Source organism: Hylobates moloch, unplaced genomic scaffold (genome assembly GCF_009828535.3).
Source record: "Hylobates moloch isolate HMO894 unplaced genomic scaffold, HMol_V3 SCAFFOLD_14, whole genome shotgun sequence".
Classification (NCBI taxonomy): domain Eukaryota; kingdom Metazoa; phylum Chordata; class Mammalia; order Primates; family Hylobatidae; genus Hylobates; species Hylobates moloch.
The window spans coordinates 54,090,500-54,116,899 of NW_026652289.1; the positions used below are offsets into that span (position 1 = coordinate 54,090,500).

At 46.3% G+C, this 26,400-nt stretch overlaps 1 protein-coding gene across 5 annotated transcripts in view; it reads right to left on the reverse strand.

Annotated features, from left to right (window-relative positions):
* ARID3B (AT-rich interaction domain 3B) overlaps positions 1-8,367 on the reverse strand; it is a 61,486-nt gene extending 53,119 nt beyond the window's left edge. For all 5 annotated transcript variants that reach the window (XM_032174923.2, XM_032174922.2, XM_058427662.1 and 2 more), the window contains exons 1-2: positions 8,281-8,367; positions 5,118-5,764 (exon numbers count right to left, since the gene is read on the reverse strand). In XM_032174923.2, the coding sequence (XP_032030814.1) occupies positions 5,118-5,687 (570 nt within the window). In that variant the 5' untranslated portion in view covers positions 5,688-5,764; positions 8,281-8,367. The remainder of the gene's footprint in view (positions 1-5,117; positions 5,765-8,280) is intronic.
* Positions 8,368-26,400: the final 18,033 nt, after the last annotated feature.

Sequence of the window (26,400 nt, forward strand, 5' to 3'; positions counted from 1 at the left end):
TTATAGGATGTTTAGAAGCATCCCTGGTCTACCCACTAGATGCCCATAGCACACTGCCCCCTGCTCCAGTCATGACAATCAAAAATGTCTCCTGACATTGCCAAATGTCCCCTGGGAAGGGGCAGGGGTGGCCTCTAATTGAGAACCACTCAACTAGATGGATTCCAATGTGACTGCAGAAGGCAAGGGCATGCAAGGTAGCTCTATAAAGAACATGAGGAAAGCCTACGAACATTTTCTTTTTTGGGCAATAGTTTGCACAGTTTTTTAAAAAAAGCCTCAAATGTTCCATAGTCATGCTGTATCTTTTCTTTTTTCTTTTTCCTTTTTTTTTTTTTTTTTAAACCATCTCACTCTGTCATCCAGGCTGGAGTGCAAGTGGCACGATCCCGGCTCACTGCAACCTTTGCCTCCCAGGTTCAAGTGATTTTCCTGCCTCAGCCTGCCGAGTAGTTGGGACCACAGGCGTGTGCCACCACACCCAGCTAATGATAGTCATGCAGTATCTACCAAGAAAAGTAGGCCTATCCCAAGGGACCACACCTTACTTAGAGGGATGGCTTCTGGATACCAGTCAGTCAGTCATGGCATTAGAAGAAATGGACAGCAGTCCCCACTAATTGCCCAGCAGGAAGTCACCTCTCACGGTAAGATGAGATTGATTTTGCTCATGGTTAAGAATAGGCAAAAACAAAACAAAACAAAACAAAACAAACAAACAAAAAACACGAAACTCCCTCTTCTCAAATCACATTCCCTTTGTCTCCCAGTGCCCATCTAATATGGCAATTCTTCCCATTTGCCATGGAGCTTCCTTTGCTTCTGTACTGCAGAAGTGCTTCTCCAACAAATTCAGAGAGAACCCACACAGCTGTCATGAGCTGAGGGTGCCCCAAGCAGCTTGGAGGTGTTTGAAATTGGCAATACCCTGTCCTTGTTAATACATGTGATTAGCAAGCTTTAGGATGTTAGGAATTCTTTAATTGCAAATATTCTGAAATTAAACCCTTCCATCCTAGAGGGCAGTCACAAAACAAAATCTTGTAAAACATGCTAGAAGGGGAAGGGTAGAGGATGGGGCCAACATTTATTGTGCAGTGGCTCCCAGTGCTTTCAACTTTATTGACTGTGAATTTATGTTAAGCCCGTGGTTGGATCACAGCCACATGCAGTAACCAAAGCGTGCCAAAGTATGCAGAAAATCGGACAGACTCACCCTGGCCCCACATGCCTGCCAAGCCATCTTTCTTCTTTCTGTTCTATCGAAGGGGGTCTACACTCTTCTAGTAACCTAGCTCTACCAGTGGGCTCAAGATAGACCCAGTCTGTACTGCTTGAACCACCTTCTACCAGAGGGAGAGAACACCACCCCCAAAAGGCCAGCAACATCTCCTAGTTGGCTATATGATCTCCTTTGAGAAAAGGAACACTCGGTTCTTTGTCTGTTTTCTTGTTTTACAATTATTTACTCTGCCTATAGGAATCTGATGGGTTTTAGAACACTTGGCTCAATGGCGTTATCCATCTTCCCATCACTGTGGTGTCAGAGAATAATACCACACCCTAACAATCCAGGCCTTGAGAAGCAAATATTTTCTAAGAGTTTCTTCAAAGAGAATCCATGAAATAATTTTGACTTTACATGTTCTAAGTAAGGGACTTCAGATGCAAAGAATAATCTCTGGAACCCTTAAGCTTTCCCAGTTTCACTTTTCAGTTAGCAGATGCCTGTCCTCCCTTACCCCAAAATCTTGCAAAATACTTCTGAGTATTCCTGTTGGTTTGCCAAGCTATGCTATGCTGTCGACAAAATTAACTTTTTAAACTTTGGCATGTGAATGTTTGAAACAAAACCCTGTTTTAAATATCTCTGCCATAGCACAGACTGGGTGGCTGGGCTCCAGTAGACTCAGGACAGAATCAAATTATTGTAACCCAAGTTCAAATCCCCCTTGAGGTTCCCACACTGCCACCGCTAGACCTGAACTCCCTGAGGGAGAAACATGCCTTGTTTCATACAGCACAGGTCTGGCACAAAGAAGCCTCTGTAAAAGTTTGTTGTTTAAAAGAACAATATGGACGCTGTATCACATTAACAATAAGATCTGTGTCAGGGTGGGCGCGGTGGCTCACGCCTGTAATCCCAGCACTTTGGGAGGCCAGGACGGGCGGATCACTTGAGGTCAGGAGTTTGAGACCAGCCTGGCCGACATGACGAAACCCTGTCTCTACTAAAAATACAAAAAATAAGTAAAAATAAAAAAATAAATTAGCCAGGCATGGTAGCATATGCCTGTAATCTCAGCTGCTAGGGAGGGTAAGGCACAAAAATCACTTGAACTCAGGAGGCGGAGGTTGCAGGGAGCCGAGGTCGTGCTACTGCACTCCAGCCTGGGCAACAGAGTGTGCTCTGTCTTGGGGGGTGGGGGGGAGATCTGTGTCAACTGTAAATTTAGGTCTTTGTAATTGTTGCTGGAGCAAGGGATATTCTATTTTTGCGCTCCATTAAGTTTCATAAAGAAAAGATTGTGAACAACAAAACAAGATAGTCTAACGATTTGTAATGGTTTCTACAGGCTCTCCCCAAGAATATTATTATTTTTGGCCCTTCTAAAATATAACTAAAAAAAAAGTTTTAAAATCCCCAAGCACATGATTTACTCCTTTAAAAGCAGGATTTATAGACAAGGAGAGCACAGACCAAATCAATGTTAAAAATTAAAGGGGAAAAGGAGGTGCACATCTGAGGGTTTAAGTCATTGCTACCCAAAGCCCCCCAGTTCAGTTCTTGATCTCCAAATCCTGGGGGAAGGTAAATTTTGGGTGAGGGATTATGCCTCAGCTACTGTGGTATTTATAAAACATTTTGGCAGGTGCTCTGCCAAGCAGTCTATAATTAGTGAATATGCCTCAGAAACATAAAGTGAACACAAAGAGTTTCAAATGCCAATAGCCAGCCCCCTGAATACTGAGATACGTAGTCATAGGGCTGCCACCATCTAGATAACTTGGTGCTGGGTGCCCTGCCACGGTGCACACGTGTGCACATGCACATGCCAGTTCTGAAGTCTTTTTTTAAACCTCTAATGGCTTGACCTCAACACCTGCTACACTTCCTGAAGACAGACAGGCTCTGGAGCTCCACTTGTTCCTCGCATGCGGCTGCACTTTCTAGGAACGATCGCACACACGCAGACGCTGGCCAGCTGCCAAGGCGGGGGCAGCCCAGGCGCCTCGGGCCTGAACTTTCCCAGCGCTGTCAGGGCAGGATCCCGCTATGAGCTGACTCAGCGGCCGGTATGGAACTGTGCCAACCACACAGCAGTGCGGGGGCAGCCGGCAACTCACAGATGTTTTGCTAAACCAAAGCAATCAGTGGGAGGCAGGTCTGGGCTGGCAGCCAGGGTGCTGCTGTCGTGGAAGTTGGGATTCTCTGATTCTAGTCCTAGCTCTGCCACTATCTCCCTGGGTGATGTGAGCGAAAACCTCTGTGTATCTCAGTACCTCTCCCACTTCAGAGGCATGTCTGTGTGATGCAGGAGAGGGTGGCCCTGTTTACGTAAAAGAGCTCCCCCGGGCACTATTACCTACCATGTGCCTGGCACTGGACAGGCTTTCACATGTGCTAGCTCGGTTAATCCTTACAACATCCATAGGAGGCAGTGGCATTCTTTTTATTTCACAGATGAGAAGACACAGGCTCAGAGCAATTCAGAGCCCTACTAAAAGATCACAAGGGCAATATTTGGAAGTGATGGGATTTGAATCCCACTGCTGGCTGCAAACACTATTGTTGCAAAACTCAGATCTACTGTACAGACCTCCTGATCCAAGATGTTTGATTTTTCGGGTTCCAAAGGATCTTTCTTATATGACTTCTCAGTTGCCCTGTGAAAACCCATAGCTTTTCACAAATGATTTCTAAACAGTACCACTGGATCACAAGAAGTGTGTGTACTTCTGCAGGGTACCCAGGAACTCCCTTACTAAGCACCAACAAGTCACTTAACCTGGAACAACTTATCATCACTCCCATCCTTTGGGTGAGGAAAAACTATATTGTGGGTCACAAAGAGAAGAGGAATCACAAGTCAAAGGCTTGGCTGAGAACAAAGATTCCCTAGGCTCCACCCTCTAAGACAATTCATTAGGACTCAGCAATCTGTATTTTTTAAAAAGCTCCCTAACTGACTCTGATGCTCAGCCATTTGGAAGTCACTTCAGCTTTCCTTGACTAAAAAGGAAATTTTGAGGTCTACCCTTCCCCGTTGTCAAGGAGATGATGTAAGAGTGAAATGAAATCATGTCTACAAGGCTCTTTGTTGGAAAATATATACAATGCAAGTGCTTCTTGTCAGCTGTGTTTAGCTCCAAAACAACCAACTGTCCTTAAAGAGGGTTAGCCTGGAGCTAAGAAACTGTCTTAGGCAAGAACGTTCTTTTACATTACTGTTAGAAAACATTATTATTAGAAAAGCTGTAATTAGTCACACATCTCATTTTAGATATTCCTCACAACATTGTTGCAACTTCATCCTTCCTTTAAAAAACAACATTGTATTGACATTCTTTCACATTAAACTTGGAAAAGCCTATATTAAGAGTAACATACAGGCCAGGGGCGGTGGCTCATGCCTGTAATCCCAACACTTTGGGAGGCTGAGGAGGGCACATCACGAGGTCAGGAGATCGAGACCATCTTGGCTAACATGGTGAAACCCCGTCTCTGCTAAAAATGCAAAAAATTAGCCAGGCGTAGTGGCACGCGCCTATAGTCCCAGCTACTCAGGAGACTGAGGCAGGAGAATCACTTGAACCCGGGAGGTGGAGGTTGTAGTGAGCTGAGATCATGCCACTGCACTCCAACCTAGGTGACAGAGTGAGACTCCACCTCACAAAAAAAAAAAAAAAAAAAAAAAAAGAGTAACATACATTTCATTGCTTTAATGAATAAATATTAAATAAGAAAAAAATCCAAAGTCTATTCATGTCTAGGCTGTTGGTCACTGAAGTGGGGTGAGAAGGCAAAGACTGGCACAGCCCCTGACCCTGTCAGTCCATTACCCCTCTCCGACCTTTAAGAAGAACAAATGACCTCCAATACCAGAAAGACTGACCTGCTTGAGCTGCTCATCCAGATTCCAGTTCGGCTGTCCTGCTGTGGAGACAGAAGGTGAGGCCTTGGAAGCATCTTTGGTATGGTCTTCTTTAGCTTGTTGTCCATGCGGCGGGAGCCCGAGTGCTGGAAGTAGATTGGACATGGGTGCCACTCTGGGATCTTGGCGAGCTACTTTCTGCACATGAAAATATTTTGAAGCAGCCTGGGTTTCTTTCTCAGCCACCTCTGCAACTTCATCATCCCCATCCTCATCTTCCAAACCTCCGTCCTCTTCCTCAGGCTCTGAGTTCACGTTGCCCCGTTCAAAGACTTGGGCCACTGCTGTGGTGGGTGGAACTCTGGCTAAGGGACCTAAGGGAGTGCTGCCAGAAGGCCTTCCAGGTGTGGCGGAAAGGAGAGTCGGCTGTGTGACCAGCTTTTGGGCATACAAGAACTGGGCTTCTCTCATCTGCTGGCCCTGCTTCTCTCTGGCATCCATCTGCAGAGAAGCCAGGTGTGGCTGCTTCTGTTGCTGTTGCTGCTGCTGCTGCTGCTGCTGCTGCTGCTGCTGCTGCTGAAGTGGCTCCATTATTGCCTCAAGCTTCACCCACAGAGTGGCATGACTCTGAACCTGGGCACAGCCCACCAGGCACACTGGGTCTAAACCTTAGTGATTAACAGAAACCACAAAGAAGGAGGGGGAAAAAACAACTATGTAAAACAGGTATAAAAAGGTTTCCTTTTCTCCAGTAGAGGGCCATGAGTTCCAAACGCTAAACATATGCTCCTAAACCTGAGTTTTAAGATGAGTGAGTGGTGGGGGTTTCGTGGGTGGGCAGGAAAAGGTGTGAAGAAGAGAAACAAGATCTAAGAGAGTAAATAGGGAATGAATTTCAGTAGTAGTAGCAGACTGTTGAGGGCTTTAAAAGAAGTACATTCAGCCAATATCTAGTCTGCTAACATGTGTTCCGATCTCTCTTCCTCTACATTATCAAACATTAATCTGTTACTGAATTAATGTTACTGAACATTAATTACTGAAAAGGTAACTGGGTTTGCACTGCAGCAGAAGCATAATTATGCAAACAATAATAATAAAGGAAAAGAAGGACCTGCCTGCAAAAGAGAGAATATGTTCCCAAGCCCACAGGAGAAAGATATCACCTCTAAGCTAGACACAGAACTATCAGGCAGACAGTTTTACTCTCATAGAAAAAGCAAGACCAAGCAAGCTGCTCTTGGGTTTAAACTTTTCAAATTTCTCTGATCAAATTGCCAGCCTGCTTGTTGAGTGGACTGAGCCATACTAACTGGACATTATAGCCTCAAAAAGAATCCAATTTCAACAACATGAAAGAAACATGCAAGGAGGCAAGAGTCTCAAATTGCAATCGTCACTCAAAAGCAAGCGGGGGAATTCCTCTGGAGATTTTAAAGTTAATTAATTTGAAACAGATATCAACATTGCCTGAACAACAAGTTATTGCTGCTTCTTTTTTATAAACAGCCAAGTAAATCTCTTCACATCCCCTTTCTTTCTGCTTCATTTCTACTATGATATTCTCTGACAAATACAAAAAGAAAAGGCTTTCGGGCCAAAAGCATTCTGGGGGCAGGTTTATCTGCATTCTTACCAATCAGTCTCCAAACACACATCACTTTCACACCCTCTTCTCCTTTTACTCCCCCACCTCTCCCCTGCAGGCCCTCACCCCCAATAAACTTCGCTTGAGTTATGTTTCTTCAGCAAGTCTCCATAACTGAATGGATTACTATGCAAGGGTAATTTTAGGTGAACAGGACTTGCAACATGGCGTACAATTTTGTCATCACATGAAAGAAGCTGCACTGCACATGTTGGGACTTGATATCTGCATTGTTCCAGTGTTTTAGGATTGGGTCGAAAGACAAAAAACAAAGTGTCCTCAGCATCTTCAAAAATTCACGGAGAAGTAATCACATCTTTAGCAATAAAAACTGCTTGAATTTAAGATTTTTTCCAGGTTAGAGTAAAAAAGCGTACAATTTTTAAAGCTAGGCCAATTAGTAGAGATTAAAAATTCTCATTTTCTGTTTATCTTACAGCTCTGTTTGTGCCTTTTGTGTTTTGTGAAAGATTCGCATTCCAATTTGCCTCTTACTGCCTTCACTTCCTCTCTTGGCACTTTAGAAAGTGTGAGTTACGCTTGCAGCAATACTTTCATTCTGCTTGAGCTCTTCTTACAGTGTAAAAAAGCATGACAAGATTTATATCCACATTAAATTCAGTTGGCAAAAGTGTTCATTTAAAATGAAAACAATTTGGGTCAAAGAAAATTACAGAATAAAGCAAATAATTCGGTGTTCATTTTAAATGTCCTCATAGTCATTACAGTCAATCAATCACGATCGGAATAACTTCTCAACCAAGTCCTGCCAGTTACTGAACAACTGCTTCTTGTCTTGTGGCACCATCTTCTCTGAATGCTGTCCCCAGCAGAGGGGGAGGTGTCCCTCCCACAGCCTCTTATAGTAAGACTGAGATGACTCAGTTCTACAACTCAATACACACACCCTCCCCTAAAGAGCCCATCTTCCCGCAGTCCCTAAGCAGCCAGCGATCCAAACAATGCCACCTGCCTACATTTGGAGAACTTATGTCTCAAATCTAAACCTCTTCATCCCTTCACACGGGCCCCTCCCCCATTTCCCCTAAAGTTCCCGGACCACCAAGCCGGGTACAACGGACTACCTGCAGCTTTGAACCCGGTCTGCTGACCATTCCCCTGCCTTTGCTGCCGGATTCTTTTGGCCCCGGGCCCCTGTAAGCCCCACAGCCCACCTCCCCGGTCACCCCTGCACGCCTCCCCCCATTCTTTATTCACCTCCCCCCATTCAGCCCCATCACTTTTACCTCTACCAACCCTCCCAGCCAATCCGCTGGCTCTTTTCCGATGGCCCCCGCCCCACCTATCTGCGCGCCCACTCAGCTCCAGGGCCCCTCATCCTTCTCATCGCTTTATCTCAAATGCCCTAATGGGCACAGGGCGCTCGGGGCTCCTGCGGCGCTCTCACTTTCCTTCGCGGTCCCCGCGCCTTCCCCTCTCTCTCCACACCTGCCTCGGCTCCTGGCCTCGGCCCCTCCACCTGTCGCAGCCTCCCCTCCCGCCGTACCTGAGGGAGCCCGGACCCGCGCCGCTTACCTGTGCGGGGCGCTCCGGGTTTTCGGGCGGCGGAGGAGGCGGCCGCTCAGGCCCCGGCGCGGCAGCTGCGTCTCGGACTCCTCCGCAGCCGGGGGCCACAGCCGGGGCGGGGCCCGCACCGGAAGCGGCGCCGCGGGGCCGGACCGCCGGCCAGGGGCGGGGGCGGGGCGGGGGGGGGCCACAAGGGGCGGGGGGGGGGCGGGGGGGGGGGGGGGGGGGGGGGGGAATGGGACGAGGCGGAAGTGACTCTTATGGACCGCGCAGCCCGACTGAGTTGTGGGTGGAAGCGAATGGAAGCGGGCGGAAGCCTTGGCCAATGGCAAAGTGCGGACACAGAGGGGTTCCGGTGTGAACACTTCCGCGGGGAGTTGAAAAGAGCGGGGCGGGAGATCGTGTTCTCTGAGCGTTTTCTATTGCGGAGGTTGGTGTGGCTTGGGCGGTTGGCTGGGAGGAAAGTAACTAAAGAGCAGAGGAGTGTAGGGTTTGCCGCTGCTTCGGTCCCCTCTTCAATCTCCTGCCTTCAAGCCGGTCTTCCTCAGGGGTTCCCGTATTTAGATCAGCTTGTCTCTAAACTTCTCCGCTCCTTCCTGGGACAGAGACCTGGCTGTCCCGAGAATGTTGCGTCCCTTGAAACCTAATGACGTGAATTAGTATTCTCAGGTCTCAGTTTGCAGAGGTCCGGATTATGTGTCAGGTGCTGTCACCTCTTGTAAAAACACTTGCTTCTTCAACCCTTCCCCTTAGACTCTTGTCACCTACTTTACCCCGTTTGGAGATAATCTGCCGATCTGTGTATCCAGCTCCTTGTCTGTCTCCGTCTGACCATCTTTGATAATTTCAGAGCCTATGTGGCCAACCCATTCAGCATCGGGCCTCGTCTTTAGCGACCCTTATATCAGCCTCCCAATCCCAGTTAAAACCTGGACCTTATCCCTCGAAACGCTATCGCGCTACGACTCAGTAATTTGAACAACCCTCTTTTCAACCACAGCTTGCTATTCTCTCAGCTTGACTACTTTTGAATTATAGGCCTGATGCAGTAGCTCACGCCTGTAATTTCAGCACTTTAGAAGGCTGAGGCAGGCGGATCTCTTGGGCCCAGTAGTTGGAGAGTAGCCTGGGCAACAAGGCGATACCCCATCTCTACAAAAAATACAAAACTTAATGAGGCGTTTTGGCGCATGCCTGTGGTCGCATCTACTCGGGAGGCTGAGGTGGGAGATCACCTGAGCCCAGGAGAGGCGGAGGTTGCAGTGAGCCATGATTGTGCCACTGCACTCCAGCCTGGGTGACAGAGACACTGTTTCCGCCCCCCCCCAAAAAATAGAATTACAGCATAACTGTTATTACTGTTATTTCACTTTTTTTTTTTTTTTTTTTTAGAAGGAGTCTTGCTCTGTCGCCCAGGCTGGAGTGCAGTGGCGCAACCTCAGCTCACTGCAACCTCCGCCTCCTGGGTTCAAGCAATTCTACTGCCTCAGCCTCTCAAGTAGCTAGGATTACAGGTGTGCGACACCAAGCCAGCTAATTTTTGCATTTTTAGTAGAGACAGGTTTCGCCATGTTGGCCAGGCAGGTCTCGAACTCCTGAACTCAGGTGATCCGCTCGCCTCGGCCTCCCATAGTGCTAGGATTACAGGCGTAAGCCACTGCACCTGGCCTGTTCTTTCACTTTATCAGAGCAGAGCATCTAATCAGTTGAAAGCCTCCACTTTATCTCTTATACATTAATCCCGTCTTCACTTCCCTCCTTATCCATTTTAGATTCAATGGTACATTAATACAGTCCTGCCCCTACTTAATCCCACCACAACACTCCTTTTTCCCCAACGAAATCCCTCACCCTGGATGGACCTATGTGTTTCTCCTTGCTTGTACCTTGTCATAGAAAGTTGTCCTGTTGCTGGGCACGGTGGCTCACGCCTGTAATCCCAACACTTTGGGAGGCCGAGGTGGGCGGATCACGAGGTCAGGAGTTAGAAACCAGCCTGGCCAATATGGTGAAACCCCGTCTCTACTAAAGATACAAAAATTAGCTGGGTGTGGTGGCCCATGCCTGTAGTCCCAGCTACTCGGGAGGCTGAGGCAGAAGAATTGCTTAAACCCGGAGGGTGGAGGTTGCAGTGAGCCGAGATGGCGCCACTGCACCCCAGTCTGGGTTACAGAGCGAGATTTCATCTCAAAAAAAAAAAAAAAAAAATTGTCCTGTTGAGGCTGGGCACGATGACTCACGCCTGTAATCCCAGCACTTTGGGAGTCCGAGGCGGGTGGATCACCTGAGGTCAGGAGTTTGAGACCAGCATGACCAACATGGTGAAACCCTGTCTACTAAAAATATAAAAATTAGCTGGGCGTGGTGGCAAAGACCTGTAATCCCTGCTACTCCAGAGGCTGAGGCAGGAGAGCTTGAACCTGAGAGGCAGAGGTTGCAGTGAGCTGAGATTGCATCATTGCACTCCAGCCTGGGCAACAAGAGCAAAACTCCACCTCAAAAAAAAAGAAAAAGTGTCCTGCTGAACAGATTGGCGTGACTACATTAATAAAGATCAACTTTAAATGGACTGTGGGTCAGGTGCGGTGGCTCACACCTGTAATCCCAGCATTTTGGGAGGCCGAGGTGGGTGGATCATGAGGTCAGGAGTTCGAGACCAGCCTGGCCAACATTGTGAAACCCCCTCTCTATTAAAAATACAAAAATTACTCGGGGAGGCCAAGGCGGGTTGATCACTTGAGGCTAGGAGTTCGAGACCAGCCTGGCCAACATGGCGAAACATATGAAAAATACGACTGACAAACCAACCAACCAACCAACCAAGCGACAACAAAACAGGTCTACCCTGGAGTCGTACTCTAATTTTTTCTATTTTCCTCCCTTTCTGATCCTTTATCCCACTTTCTTTTTCTTCCTCTTCCTTCTCCTTCTTCTTTGTCAGATAGAGGATTGAGTTATTATCATTGATCCATACAAAGTCCCTCTCTCATTTATTTTCTTTAATTCCCACCCCCCATTTCTATTCCCCGTCTTCCCGTGGGCAACCTTCCTAATATGTTTGATATGCATCTTTTTGTTTGTATGTACTTTTAGAAAATGTTTATTGTTTTGTGTGCAAAAAAAAAATTAAAACTCTATACTATGAAAAAATAAAAATACAAAAAATAAAAATACAAAAATTAGCTGAGCACAGTGGCAAGCACTTGTAATCCCAGCTACTTTGGAGGCTGAGGCAGAAGAATTGCTTGAACCCGGGAGGTGGAGGTTGCATTGAGCTGAGATCACGCCACTGCACTCCAGCCCGGGTGACAGAGCAAGACTCCATCTCAAAAAAAAAAAAGGACTGTGAACTGTGACTAGAAGTTTCATTATATTTTTCTAGTCAACTTGCTCTCCACAATCTCTACAAATCTCTGGCCTATACCCATACCACTTCCCTGATTTCCTTATCATATAAGTAACAGAAAATACAGAATGTCCTGAAATCGAGAAACCTACTTACTTGCCTTCCCATCCTGTCCTTACCTCCTATTTATTCAATCAAAAATATTCATTGAACTCCCACTATGTGCCAGACCAGGCACTCATGTAGGTGCTTACTGAGCAATGGACAAAACAAATTCCCTGCCCGCAAGGATCTTTACTAGTTTGGGGAGAGAAAACAAGTATGTAATGACCGGGATATATGCTATGAAAAACAAAGCAGGGTAGGGATTAGACAGTGGTGTCAGGTAGCTGCTATTTTAGATGTTAGTCAGAGAAGAATTTATAAAGAGCCCTTAAGCAGAAACTGGAATTGACTTAATGGGTGTGAGCCATGTAGATATCTAGGGGGAGAGTGTTCCAGGCAGAGGAGATAGCAAATTCAAATGCCCCGAGGCAGGAGCCTGCTTGAGGTGCTATGGGAATACCAAGGAGATCACTATGTTGATTCAGAGTGAGTGATGGGGAGAGTGCTAAGAGACCAGATAAAAAAGGTAGCTGAGGCCTTATCATGCAGGGCCTTATCAATCACCACTGAAAGCCCTGGAGAGTTTTGAACACAAGAGTGACTTGATCAGATTTATATCTCTAAAGGGATCATTTTAGCTGTTGTGTTGAGAATAGACTATGAGGGTAGAGGGGTAAGAGTAGAAGCACTAATCTTGGCAGAAGATGATGGTGGCCTGAATTAAGTAACAGCAGTGGAGGTAGTGATAAGTGGTTAGATTCCAGGTGTATTTGGAAAGTGGAGCTGGCTGAGTGAGCCAGTGAGCACAGTGGCTCACACCTGTAATCCCAACACTATGGGAGGCTGAGACGGGTGGATTGCTCGAGGCTAAGAGTTCGAGAACAGCCTGGGCAACATGGTGAGACTCTGTCTCTATCAGTAAATACAAAAATTAGCCAGGTGCGATGGTGTGTGCCTGTAGTCCCAGCTAGTCGGGGCTGAGATGGGAGGATGGCTTGAGCCCAGGAGATGGAGGCTGTAGTGAGCCATGATCATGCCACTGCACTCCAGCCTGGGCAACAGAGAGAGACCCTGTCTCAAAAAACATAACTACATAAAAAGATAAGAAAGTGGAACCAGTAAGATTTGCTGATGGATTGGTTGTATAGGCTAGAGAAGAGAGTGAAGGATGATGCCAAGGTTTTTGGCCCAAGTAATTGTTAGAATAATGGTATCATTTGCTGACCTAAGGAATACCAGCAGAAGCCAACACCAATGGAATGTTAGCAATAAAAATGAATAAAGTATTGATATACACAACAAGTAGGCATTATAACTACATAATAATGAAAGGATTATACCAAGTAAACTAAGTCAGTCTCAAATGACACATACAAATATTGAAATTATAGTTTGGAGAGTAAGTCAGTGATTGCTAGGAGCTAAGGGGGTGGAGGGAATGACTAAAGAGATAGCAAAGCCGGGCGCGGTGGCTCACGCTTGTAATCCCAGCACTTTGGGAGGCCGAGGCGGGCGGATCACGAGGTCAGGAGATTGAGACCACGGTGAAACCCCGTCTCTACTAAAAATACAAAAAATTAGCCGGGCGTGGTGGCGGGCGCCTGTAGTCCCAGCTACTCTGAGAGGCTGAGGCAGGAGAATGGCGTGAACCCGGGAGGCGGAGCTTCCAGTGAGCCGAGATTGGGCCACTGCACTCCAGCCTGGGCAACAGAGCGAGACTCCGTCTCAAAAAAAAAAAAGAGATAGCAAAAAGGAGGATTTTAGGGTGATGGAACTCTTTTGAATCCTGATTGTGGTAGTAGTTACTTGAACCTGTACATGTGTTAAAATCCATAGGACTATATATAACAAAAATAAAGTCAATTTTATTGTATGAAGTTTTTTTCTTAAAAGCTAAACTCCAGGCCGGGTACGGTGGCTCATGCCTGTAACCTCAGCACTTTGGGAGGTTGAGGTGGGCAGATCACTTGAGGTCAGGAGTTCCAGACCAGCCTGGCCAACATGGTGAAACCTCGTCTCTACTAAAAATACAAAAATTAGCCAGACATGGCGGCAGTTGCGTGTAATCACAGCTACTCGGAAGGCCGAGGCAGGAGTATCTCTTGAACCTGGGAGGCAGAGGTTGCAGTGAGCCGAGATGGTGCTACTGCACTCCAGCCTGAGCAACAAGAGCGAAAACTCCGTCTAAAAAAAAAAGCCAAACTCCACAGCTTTTCAAGTTTCCCTTCACAATTCTTAGGGATCTATCTTTAACCTCTGGCAATATTGGATCCTTTCATTAGTATTCAGGCAAACTCTAGTTTCACTCATCTTTTGCTTTCAAAAGAAGAAGGAAAAAAAAGCCTTTCCCTCAGTCCCACATTCTGTTGACTAAAGCCTTATCTCACTAATTCCCCTTCCTGGCAAAACTTCTAGAGTTACTGTCTTCACTACAGCCTAAGTGATCGGATCTTTCTCCTTAAAATGCTCTATGGCTTCGCATTGCTCTTGGGATCAAGTCCTAAATTCCTTTATGTGGCCCACAGGGCCCTAAGAAGATCTAGCTTCTTGCCTACCTCTTCAGTTTTATCTCTGTCTCAAGGTATAGAAAAGGGCCTAGGAAAGTGGCCCTACTAGTTGACCTCAGTAGCTGAAACAGAAAAGCATGCTCCTCCCATCACAGAAATATGATATAAGTAACAGAAAATGTAGAATGCCCTGAAACCTAGATGATTAAACCCAGAGATACGTGCCCATTCATGTTACAAGGACTATCATTTAATCTCTACTTTGGCTTCTAAAGGGTAGTGGGTTGAACAGAATAGCCACAGTGTTTTTCAGCTTCTCCAGTGCAGAGGTGGAGTCTGTTTCTCCATTCACTGAATCTAGGCTTGGCCGTGTGACTTGCTTTGTCCTGTAGGACACTGGCAAATGTAAAGCAAGAGGTGTCTTGAGAAGTGATTACAATAGGGGCTTGCTTTCTCTTGCTGCTGGGACCTCTTCCACTACCACGTGGATAACTCCTGCTAACCTAATGGATGATGACAGACACGTAGTCATCACCCCATCTGACATCTGATCAACTGCCAAACATGTAGACCAGCTAGCCTGCCAGCAACCACCAGACATATGAACAAGAGCATTCTAGACCATCCAGGCCCAGCTAAGCTGGCCCAGACCAGAAGACTTCCCCAGCAAACCCACAGACTGATGAAAAAGAATAAATGCTTATTATTTAAGAATGAAACCAGTAAGTTTTGAGGTGGTTTGTTCTGCAATAAAAACTGATACACAGGCTGGGCGCGGTGGCTCACGCTTGTAATCCCAGCACTTTGGGAGGCCGAGGCGGGCGGATCACGAGGTCAGGAGATCGAGACCATGGTGAAACCCCATCTCTACTAAAAATACAAAAAATTAGCCGGGCGTGGTGGCGGGCGCCTGTAGTCCCAGCTACTCGGAGAGGCTGAGGCAGGAGAATGGCGTGAACCCGGGAGGCGGAGCTTGCAGTGAGCCGAGATTGCGCCACTGCACTCCAGCCTGGGTGACAGAGCGAGACTCCGTCTCAAAAAAAAAAAAAAACAAAACAAACAAAAAAAAACAACAAAAAAAACTGATACACAAAGCATGTCTTTGCATCTCTCAGGATGGATTTGTTTGGTGTACTTCTTGGAGTGCCTGAAGCCAACATGCATCAGCTTCACAGAGCTGGTCTATGTTACCTTAAGTTATCTCATCAGATTTCTCATAGTTTTGCTGACTTATAGCAAAACATGTTCAAGGCATAATAATACACATGAAGTCTCTTGTTATTTCACTTGTTCAGTGAAGGTAATTTTATTTGCAAGGTTTTCATTCATTTTATTACTTTTTTTTTTTTTTAATTGAGCCGGGGTCTCACTGTACTACCCAGACTGGTCTTGAACTCCTGGGCTCAGGTGATCCTCCTGCGTCAGCCTCGGGGTCTCACTGTGTTACCCAGCTGGTCCGGAATTCTTGGGCTCAAGCAATCCTCCTGTGTCAGCCTCCCAAAGTGCTGGGATTACAGGCACAAACAACTGCCAAGACTTGTTACTTTTTTTTTTTTTGAGACAGGGTCTCTCTCTTTCACCCAGGCTGGAGTGCGGTAACATGATCTCGTCTCACTACAGCCTCTGCCTCCCAGGCTCAAGCGATCCTCCCACCTTAGCCTCCTGAGCAGCTGGGACCACAGGTGTGCACCATCACGCCCAGCTAATTTGTGTATTTTTTGTAGAGATGTGGTTTCACCCTGTTGCCCAGGCTGGTCTTGAACTCCTGGACTCAAGTGATCCTCCTGCTTTGTCCTCCCAAAGTGTTGGGATTACAAGTGTGAGCCATCGTGCCTGGCCCTTGTTACTCTTCTTTTTTATTTTGAGACAGTTTCGCTCTGTCGCCCAGGCTGGAGTGCAGTGGTGCGATCTCAGCCCACTGCAAGCTCCGCCTCCTAGGTTCATGCCATTCTCCTGCCTCAGCCTCCCCAGTAGCTGGGACTACAGGCACCTGTCACCAAGCCTGGCTAATTTTTTTTTTGTATTTTTAATAGAGACAGGGTTTCACTGTGTTAGCCAGGATGGTCTCGATCTCCTGACCTCGTGATTCGCCCATCTTGGCCTCCCAAAGTGCTGGGATTACAGGCGTGACCCACCGTGCCTGGCCCTTGTTACTCTTTTTTTAAAACAAAGGTTAAGGCCAGGCTCGGTGCCACTCGCCTATAATTTTATCACTTTGAGAGGCCTAGATGGGACGATCACTTGAGGCCAGGCATTCAAGTTCAGCCTGGGCAACATAGCAAGACCGTCTGTACAAAAAAGTGTTTTTTTTTTTGAGACGAAGCCTCATTCTTGTCCCCCAGGCTGGTGTGCAATAGCCCGATCTCAGCTCACTGCAAACTCCGCCTTCTGGGTTCAAGTGATTCTCCTCCTTCAGCCTCCCAAGTAACAGGGATTACAGGCGCCTACCACCACGCCTGGCTAATTTTTGTATTTTTATTAGAGATGGGGTTTCACCATGTTGGCCAGGCTGGTCTCGAACTTCTGGCCTCAGGTGATCCGCCCGCCTTGGCTTCCCAAAGTGCTGGGATTACAGGCATGAGCCACTGTACATGGCCCAAAAAAAAATTTTTTTTTTTTTTTTTTGAGACGGAGTCTGACTGTGTCGCCCAGGCTGGAGTACAGTGGTGCAATCTCTGCTCACTTCAACCTCCGCTTCCTGGGTTCAAGCAATTCTCCTGTCTCTGCCTCCCAACTAGCTGGAATTACAGGCACCTGCCACCAGGCCCGGCTAATTTTTGTATTTTTAGTAGAGATTGGGGTTTCACGATGTTGGTCAGGCTGGTCTCAAACTCATGACCTCAAGTGATCCACCTGCCTTGGCCTCTCAAAGTGCTGGGATTATAGACATGAGCCACCGTGCCCAGCCTCAAAAAAGTTTTAAAAAAATTTGCCAGGAAAGGTGGTGCATGCCTGTAGCCCTAGCTACTCTGATGGGAAGCTGAGGCAGGATCACTTGAGCAGTGAGCTATGATCATGCCACTGCACTCCAGCCTGGGCAATAGAATGAGACCTTGTCACAAAAAAAAAAAAAAAAAAAGTTAAGTTGTATAAACATTGGACATCATTTTTTACATGTTTTGTTATAAATTTAGTCTCTTTTTTTTTAGACGGAGTTTCGCTCTTGTTGCCTAGGCTGGAGTGCAATGGCGGGATCTCGGCTCACCACAACCTCTGCCTCCTGGGTTCAAGTGATTCCCGTGCCTCAGCCTGCTGAGTAGCTGGGATTACAGGCATGTGCCACCAGGCCCAGCTAATTTTGTATTTTTAGTAGAATCAGGATTTCTCCATGTTGGTCAAGCTGGTCGTGAACTCCCAGCCGCCTGGCCGTATATATCTTTTTTTTTTTTTGAGACAGAGTGTTTCTCTGTCGATCTCAGCTCATTGCAACCTCCACCTTCTGGGTCCTGCTTCAGCCTCCCAAGTAGCTGGGATTACAGGAGTGCACCACCATGCCTGGCTAATTTTTTTTTTTTTTGAGACAGAATTTCGCTCTGTCACCCAGGTTGGAGTGCAGTGGTGCAATCTCAGCTTACTGCAACCTCCGTCTCCTGGGTTCAAGCAATTCCCCTACCTCAGCCTCCCGAGTAGCTGGGATTACAGGCGCCCACCACCACACCCAGCTAATTTTTGCATTTTTAGTAGAGACAGGGTTTCACCACATTGGCCAGGCTGGTCTCAAGTTCCTGACCTCAGTGATCCGCCCGCCTCATCCTCCCAAAGTGCTGGGATTACAGGTGTGAGCCACCAGGCCCAACCTTTTTTTTTTGAGATGGAGTCTCACTGTGTCGCCCAGGCTGGAGTGCAGTGGTGCAATCTCGGCTCACTGCTACCTCCGCCTCCCGGGTTCAAGTGATTCTTCTGCCTCAGTCTTCCAAGTAGCTGGGACTACAGGTGTGTGCCACCATGCCCGGCTAAGATATATATATTTTTTATTTTTATTTTTAGTAGAGACAGGTTTCAGCATATTGGCCAGGCTGGTCTCGAACTCCTGACCTTGTGATCTGCCCTCCTTGGCCTCCCAAAATGCTGGGATTACAGGCGTGAACTACCCTGCCCGACCAAATTTTTTTTGTATTTTTAGTAGAGACAGGGTTTCGCCATGTTGGCCAGGGTGGTCTTGAACTCCTGACCTCAAGTAATCCGCCTGCCTTGGCATCTCAAAGTGCTGGGATTACAAGTGTGAGCCACTGAGCCTGGCCTAAATTTAGTCTTAAATGTACAGTGCATAAAAGCTAAGAAACAACAGGTAAATGGCCATATTGTGGAATAATAATCTCGTAACTAATGAGATGATAACTAATGAAAGGAAAATGCCTTTAGTTTTGTTTATGATAGCCAGTGTAATTGTTGATGTAATTTTGTCTGTCTTAATGAGATTTGATTTTTAGCATGAGTGGGTGTTAATTTTGGGACTCTGTGCACATATAAAATGTTTTCCCATTGAAATTAAGTAGTGATTACATTTTCAACTTGAACTGCCCCACAAGAGGTTTTTTAGGATTAACTACCCCAGGAAGGCAGGAAAGGACTGTCCTGCAGTCACTGTACCTTTTACTGTCATGGAAAATTAAAATGAAACCGGATGATTAAGGTTTCCACTTGTCCTGAGATGAAGGTGTAGCCTGAGGAGCCTCTATTAGCATGTGTAAAGCCTCTGCTGAGTAAATGGTATTAACTTGTGTAAAGAAAGAATGTGACTAGGGGGCCCATAAAGGAGGTATATCAAGTCAACACATTCCTGAGGGTATCTCTCTAGCTGTGGCGGTGGATGCGCCAGTAACGTATCTGCAGCCTGAGTGGGCTTTCAGTGTGTTTTCCTGTGGGGAGGGGATACGACCATCAGGCTGACTACTGGGTGTCCTCTTTCATAGAACTGTTTGTATTTTAAGTCAGACAATTGGTATTTGTGTCTGGTGACCTGGGTTATGTGATGTGTCAGCCTCCACTAACCACTAAACCCTGGGGAAATACCAGTACCTAGTTACTGAGGCTCAAAGGTAAACTTTGAAAACTTTTTCAGAGTAACGAGCCCTCCTGGCAGTGGGCAGACCAACATTCCCCTGAAGATAACTGCTCTCTTGCCACATTCTCTTTCCACATGCCTTCACTGCAGAGGTCTTCTCCAAGCCTGAGACTCCGATTTGCCAACATGCTGATGAACTGACTTGACTACATTGTTCTTTCTCTCACCTGTGAATGGAAGAGGTTAGACCTCTAAGGCAAGCAGAAAGGCCAATCCCAGAGTGACTCATCTTTGAAAATACTGGATTGTCTCACTCTCCCTGATACTTAATTAAAAGCCATCTTTGCAAAGTGCCATCTAATTTCTGTAGTGGCCCCAGCGCTCAGTAGTCCCAGAGACTGTCAGAGCAAAAGGGAGCAGGAGGCAATTCAAGCCATCTGTCCTAGAATAGGACACCTGATCACAGGCCTGTGCCTCTGGTCAGGGCTGTTTGGGAGCCATCTGGCCCTCCATCCCACAGAGCTGTGCTAAGCCAGACCCTGTCAAGTATTGGTGAAATTAAGAGGAGAGGGTACACAGGCCAAAGTTAGCCTGGCAGTGACCTTGACTGTCTGGGAGAGTTGCAGGGCCAACCGATTCTCATAAATGTGTCCACAGATACCTACACAGGTGTCTCAAAAAAATAAATAAATAAAATAAAATAAAGGAAGCTAATTATACTATAATGGGAGTTTTCAGAATTTTATTAAGGTGATATCTATGAAACACCAGAAAGTTTAAAAAGCTTGTCTACTTCAGGCCTTTGCTTTCTGCTTTATGGCAAGAGCACATGTTGAATATTTAGATTAATTCAAACCAATCTCAACACAAATTTTTAACCCTGATGCAATTTCGGGGAACAATAGTTAACATCATTTAGGAATATAATTTAGAACCCTCACCTTTAAAAATGGAGCCAGATTTTCAATCTCTCTAATTAAAGTGAAAGTTTGATTTCATAATGCTTATAACTGTACTGAGATTGTGTTGGAAGAGAAGAGATTGATTATAAAGATAAGTGATCCAATGTCCTCCTGACCAATTCCCTTTCATCTCTCTCTCCCCACAAAAAGGGACAAAAAGCTTAACACTGTGGTCGCCCAGGCTGGAGTGCAGTGGCGGGATCTCGGCTCACTGCAGGCGTCGCCCAGGCTGGAGTGCAGTGGCGGGATCTCGGCTCACTGCAGGCTCCACCCCCTGGGGTTCACGCCATTCTCCTGCCTCAGCCTCCCGCGTAGCTGGGATTACAGGCGCCAGCCACCACGCCCGGCTAATTTTGTTTTGTATTTTTAGTAGAGATGGGGTTTCACCGTGGTCTCGATCTCCTGACCTCGTGATCCGCCCGCCTCGGCCTCCCAAAGTGCTGGGATTACAAGCGTGAGCCACCACGCCCGTCCATAGCTGGGTAATTTTTTAAAAACTTTTTGTAGAGACGGTGGGTGGGACAGGTGGTCTCACCATCTTGTCTAGATTGGTCTTGAATTACAGGGCCAAGAGATCCTCCCACCTCAGCCTACCAAAGTATTGGAATTACAGGTGTGAGCCACTATGTCTACTGTATACGGGCTTTTTATTATTCCTGTTTCTGTTGTTGATACTCTTGCCTTTAGTAAACTCCTTGTATACAACAATTACTTATCCACAGTTAGTCCACAGTCTAGCCAGATTCAGTTGCTGGGTTGCACTCACTTCCCTTTAGGTTGTATAATTCTCTTGGGTAGTAATCCCCTCAAATGATATCAATGACTTCATAACAAATGAATGAAGTTATTATGAACTCTTAACATAATTACTGATAATCACCATCACAAACCTTATATTTCTAAGCCACCAATACCAATATTGTCATGCCTAAAGTAGGACATTTTTGCTTACACAGAAATCAAACTAAAGGGCCTACGGTGGGGAACAGTTCGTGTGTTCACATTTTTGCAGCATTGACAGCCCAGGGGAAGAATCACTGGTATGGTTTATCTTAAAAAATGCATAACCTGTACAACTCTTACCACAAAGGCATACCAAAGCATTATTTTCAGACATTTTAAGTTAGTTTTAAACTGAAGTAGACTCAGATCCACTGTCTTTGCCAGGATCCATAATGAAAGTTCTGGATTATCCTGGCCTGAATCCAGTTCCTAGGTGACTCCTAATGAGTGGTATTTGCTTTGTGGAATAAAGAACTCCTGGTTACTCCCTGAAAATTGGCGATATGTTTCTATTTATGGCAACTGATTCCTGTATTAAGAATCATTCACAGCCAAGCACGGTGGCACACGCTTGTAATTCCAGCACTTCCGGAGACCAAGGCGGGCAGATTGCTTGAGGCCAGGAGTTTGAGACCAGCCTGGGCAACATGGCGAGACCCCATCTCTACTAAAAATATAAAAATTAGCTGGGCATGGTGGTGCCTGTGGTCCCAGCTACTTGAGAAGCTGAGGCTGGAGAATCACTTGAACCCAGGAGGCTGGGGTTGCAGTGAGCCGAGATCACACCACTCACTCCAGCCTGGGCACAGCAAGACCCTGTCTCAAAATAATAATAATAATAATTCAGGACCTCACTCATAGACCCTTTTGATCAAAATTATCTAAAGAGAAATCCTTTTTTAAAAAAAAAACAGGGTCTCAGCTGGGCGCGGTGGCTCAGCCTGTGATCCCAGCACTTTGGGAGGCCGAGGTGGGCGTATCACGAGGTCAGGAGTTTCAGACCAGACTGGCCAATATGGTGAAACCCCATCTCTACTAAAAATATAAAAATTAGCCAGGCGTGGTGGCGCGCGTACCTGTAGTCCCAGCTACTCAGGAGGCTGAGGCAGAAGAATCGCTTGAACCCCAGAGGCGGAGATTGCAGTGAGCCGTCATGCCCCTGGACTCCAGCCTGGGTGGCAGAGCAAGACTGTCTCAAAAAAAAAAAAAATGGGTCTCTCTGTTGCCAAGGCTGGAGTACAGTGGCACAAACATGGCTCACAAACATGGCACAAACAAGGCAGCCTTCACCTTCTGGGCTCAAGTGATCCTCCTGCCTCAGCCTCCTGAGTAGCTGGTACTACAGGCATAGGCCACCATGCCAGGCTAACTTTTAAACGTTTTTTGCGGAGATGAGGTCTTGCTATGTTGCCCAGGCTGGTTTCAAACTCCTGGGCTCAAGCAATCCTCCCACCTCAGTCTCCCAAAGTGGTGGGATTACAGGTGTGAGCCACTGTACCTGGCCTAAAGGGAAACCCTTTCATTACTTTCTTTCTTTTTTTTTTTTGAGATGGAGTTTCACTCTTGTTGCCAAGGCTGGAGTGCAATGGCATGATCTCAGCTCACTGCAGCCTCCACCTTCCAGGTTCAAGTGATTCTCCTGCCTCAGCCTCCCAAGTAGCTGGGATTACAGGCGTGTGCCACCACACCTGGCTAATTTTTGTATTTTTAGTAGAGTGGGGTTTCACCATGTTGGCCAGGATGGTCTCAAATTCCTGACCTCAGGTGATTCACCTGCCTTGGCCTCCCAAAGTGCTGGAATTACAGGCATGAGTCACCGCATCCGGTCCCTTCATTTCTGTTATAAGCAATTAAACCTTGGCATAAGAGAATTGTGAAAATATTTTTCTGTCCCCAGTCAGCTTCACACCATGCTTTACGGGGGGCACATATATTTGAGAGAGTTCTTCAAGTTTATGACCATACAAATGACTGAAAGCTTAACAAAGACCTTCTAAGCTTTAGACTTATTGCAAGAAGGCAGTCAGCCAAAATAGAGCGCCCATAACATATTCTCCTTATCTCACAAAAAGGAACTTGTGCTGTACTAAAGGAAAATATTGCACTTGTATTTCCCAAGATGTCTCAGAGATTTTCAACATTATCAAAGAGATTAGAGAAACTTAAAAAATTTTCAAACGATAACAACCTGGTCAATATTCCTTTGTCTGGGCCAGGCACGGTGGCTCATACTTGTAATCCCAGCACTTTGGGAGGCCGAGGCAGGTGGATCCCTTGAACCCAGGAGTTCGAGACCAGCCTGGCCAACGTGTGGAACCCCATCTCTACCAAAAGTACAAAAATTAGCTGGGCTTGGTGGTGCACACCTGTAGTTACAGCTACTCACTCAGGAGGCTGAGGTGGGAGAATCACCTGAGCCTGGGAGTTCGAGGCTGCAGTGAGCCGAGATCATGCCACTGCACTTCAGCCTGGGTGACAGAATGAGACTCTATCTCAAACAAAAAACACTTCTTTGTCTTATCCCCATACTTCACGTCAAAAAGAGGGTTTAATCTGTGAAAACTTGGATCATGATTTTGGTGCACTTTCCAGTCCTTCCTTATTCTACTAGTTGTAGGCTGGGTATGGTGGCTCACACCTGTAATCCCAGCACTTCGGGAGACCAAGGCAGGCGGATCACCTGAGGTCAGGAGTTTGAGACCACCATGGCCAACACGACAAAACTTTGTCTCTACTAAAAATACAACAATTAGCGGGGTGTGGTGGCGCACCTGTAATTCCAGCTATTAGGGAGGCTAAGGCACCTAAATTGCTTGAACCCAGGAAGCAGAGGGTGCAGTGAGCCGAGATCGCACCACTGCACTCCAGCCTGGGTGATGGAGTGAGACTCTTGACTCTAAAAAAAAAAAAAAAATCTAGTTGCACACGCGCACGTGTGTGTGTGTGTGTGTGTGTGTGTGTATTTTTAAAGACAGAGTCTCCGGCCGGGCACACCTGTAGTCCTAGCACTTTGCGGGGCCAAGGCGGGTGGATCACCTCAGGCCAGGAGTTCGAGACCAACCTGGCCAACATGGTGAAACCCCATCTCTACTGGAAATACAAAAAATTAGCCAGGCATGGTGGTGGATGCCTGTAATCCCAGCTACTTGGGAGCCTGAGTGAGGCAGGAGAATCACTTGAACCTGGGAGGTGGAGGTTGCAGTGAGCCAAGATCACGACACTGCACTCCAGCCTGGGCAACAAGAGCAAAACTCTGTCTCAAAAAAAAAAAAAAAGAGTCTTGCTCTGTTGCCCAGGCTAGAGTGCAGTGATGCAATCTCTGCTCACTGCAACCTCTGTCTCCTGGGTTCAAGAGATTCTCCTGCCTCAGCCTCCCTACTAGCTGGGATTACAGACGTCCACCACCTGGCTTGGCTAATTTTTGTATTTTCAGTAGAGACGGGGTTTCACCATGTTGGCCAGGCTGGTCTCGAACTCCTGACCTCAAGTGATCTGCCCACCTCGTTCTCCCAAAGTGCTGGAATTACAGGCGTGAGCCACTGTGCCTGGCATATATTTTAATGTTGTATTTATATACTGTCTAGCTGGTGTCCAGAATTTTAAACTCTACTATGTGTTGGCTGTCTCATCAGATGGTGCAACAGATGATCCTGAATCAAAAACAAAATGAAATCATGATGATCACCACAGCCACCATTTCACCCCCTAAGGAAAACCATGTCAGTGGACTACATCTAGAGTTCTAGACCAGGGGCTAGCAAACTATGGCCAATGAGTCAAGTCTAGCCCACCACTTGTTTTTGTAAGTAAAGTTTTATTGAAACACAGCCACACCTATTCATTTACGAATCATTTATGTTGTTTTTGTGCTACAGCAGCAGAGTTAAGTTGTTATGATAGAGTCAGTAGGGCTCACAGAACCTAAAATATTTATGTTTTGTCCCTTTACAGAAAAAAAGTTGCCCACCACTGTTCTAGACAATATTTAATGGCCTCTTCCATGACCTGTCAAGCAAGGGCAAAATGGGAGATGAGAATAGAAAATTCCATTCTTGCCTGAAGAACCTAGCTAACGTCTGCAGGCATTTACACAGGAAACTATAAGATGAATCAATATCAGTCTTGGGCTGAATCACCTACAGTCATCAAACCTTACATCAATAGGTCACCTGTTCTTGAAACCTATTTAATCAGTGACTAACCCTACTCACTTTGAGCCAAAACCAATCACTTATACTTTCCTAAAATCCCATATAAACCTATTTTTTACTTTGTTCACAGGGATTACATGTATCTTTGCAGTTCTCCCTTGCCTGGCAAGAAATTAATTCTACTTTTGTTTTCCAGATTTGAAAGATTTGTGATTCTTTTAACATGAGCAAAACTAAAATATAGTGCCTTAACAAAATAGAGGTTTATTTCCTGTTCACTTAGTAGTCTTGGACAGTTGTTTGGCTTGGTGGGGCAGCTCTCCTCTTTGCCATCATCCACAGACCCAGGTTTCTATCTGTCATCACTTGAGCCCTTGTCATCATCTACATTAAGTTGGCAAAAGGCAGGAAAAAATAAGAGTGTTATGGGTGGGGGTGCGGTTATAGGCAAGTTCTGCAAGTCATACCCATCATATTAACCCAAACCTGTTTTGCATTTCACTGGAGAAAATTTAATAAAAAGATCATACCCAACTGGGCACGGTGGCTCACACCTGTAATCCCAGCACTTTGGGAGGCTAAGGCAGGTGATCACTTAAGGTCAGGAATTCGAGACCAGTCGGGCCAACATGGTGAAACCCCATCTCACTAAAAATACAAACATTATGCTGGTGTGGTGGTGCACGCCTGTAATCCCAGCTACTCAGGAGGCTGAGGCAGGAGAATCTCTTGAACCTGGGAAGTGGAGGTTGCAGTGAGCCAAGATCTAGCAACTGTACTCCAGCTTGGGCAACAGAACGAGACTCTGTATCAAAACCAAACAAAACAAAACAAAGATTATACTAACCTGCAAAGCATGCTGGGAAACAGAGCCTAGCTTTGTGCCTAAAAGATAGAATGCCTATTAGTAGGGAGTCTCCACTACAGAGTATGAATCAGAAAAATCTTAACTTTTATCTTTCACTGGCCTTTTAATGTATTCTCTGGGGCTAGTTTTCCCATGCCCCCTTAGATGAAACCTTGGTCAAATCCCTCAACTTTTCTGGTTACTCATAAGTATTAAAAGTCTTCCTAGGCTGGGCACAGTGGTTCATGTCTGTAATCCCATCACTTTGGGAGGCCGAGGCAGGTGGATCACCTGAGGTCAGGAGTTCGAGACCAGCGGGGCCAACAAAGCAAAACCCCGTCTCTACTAAAAATACAAAAATTAGCTGGGACTGGTGGCACATGCTGTAATCCCAGTTACTTATAAGGCTGAGAAGTCCTGGCC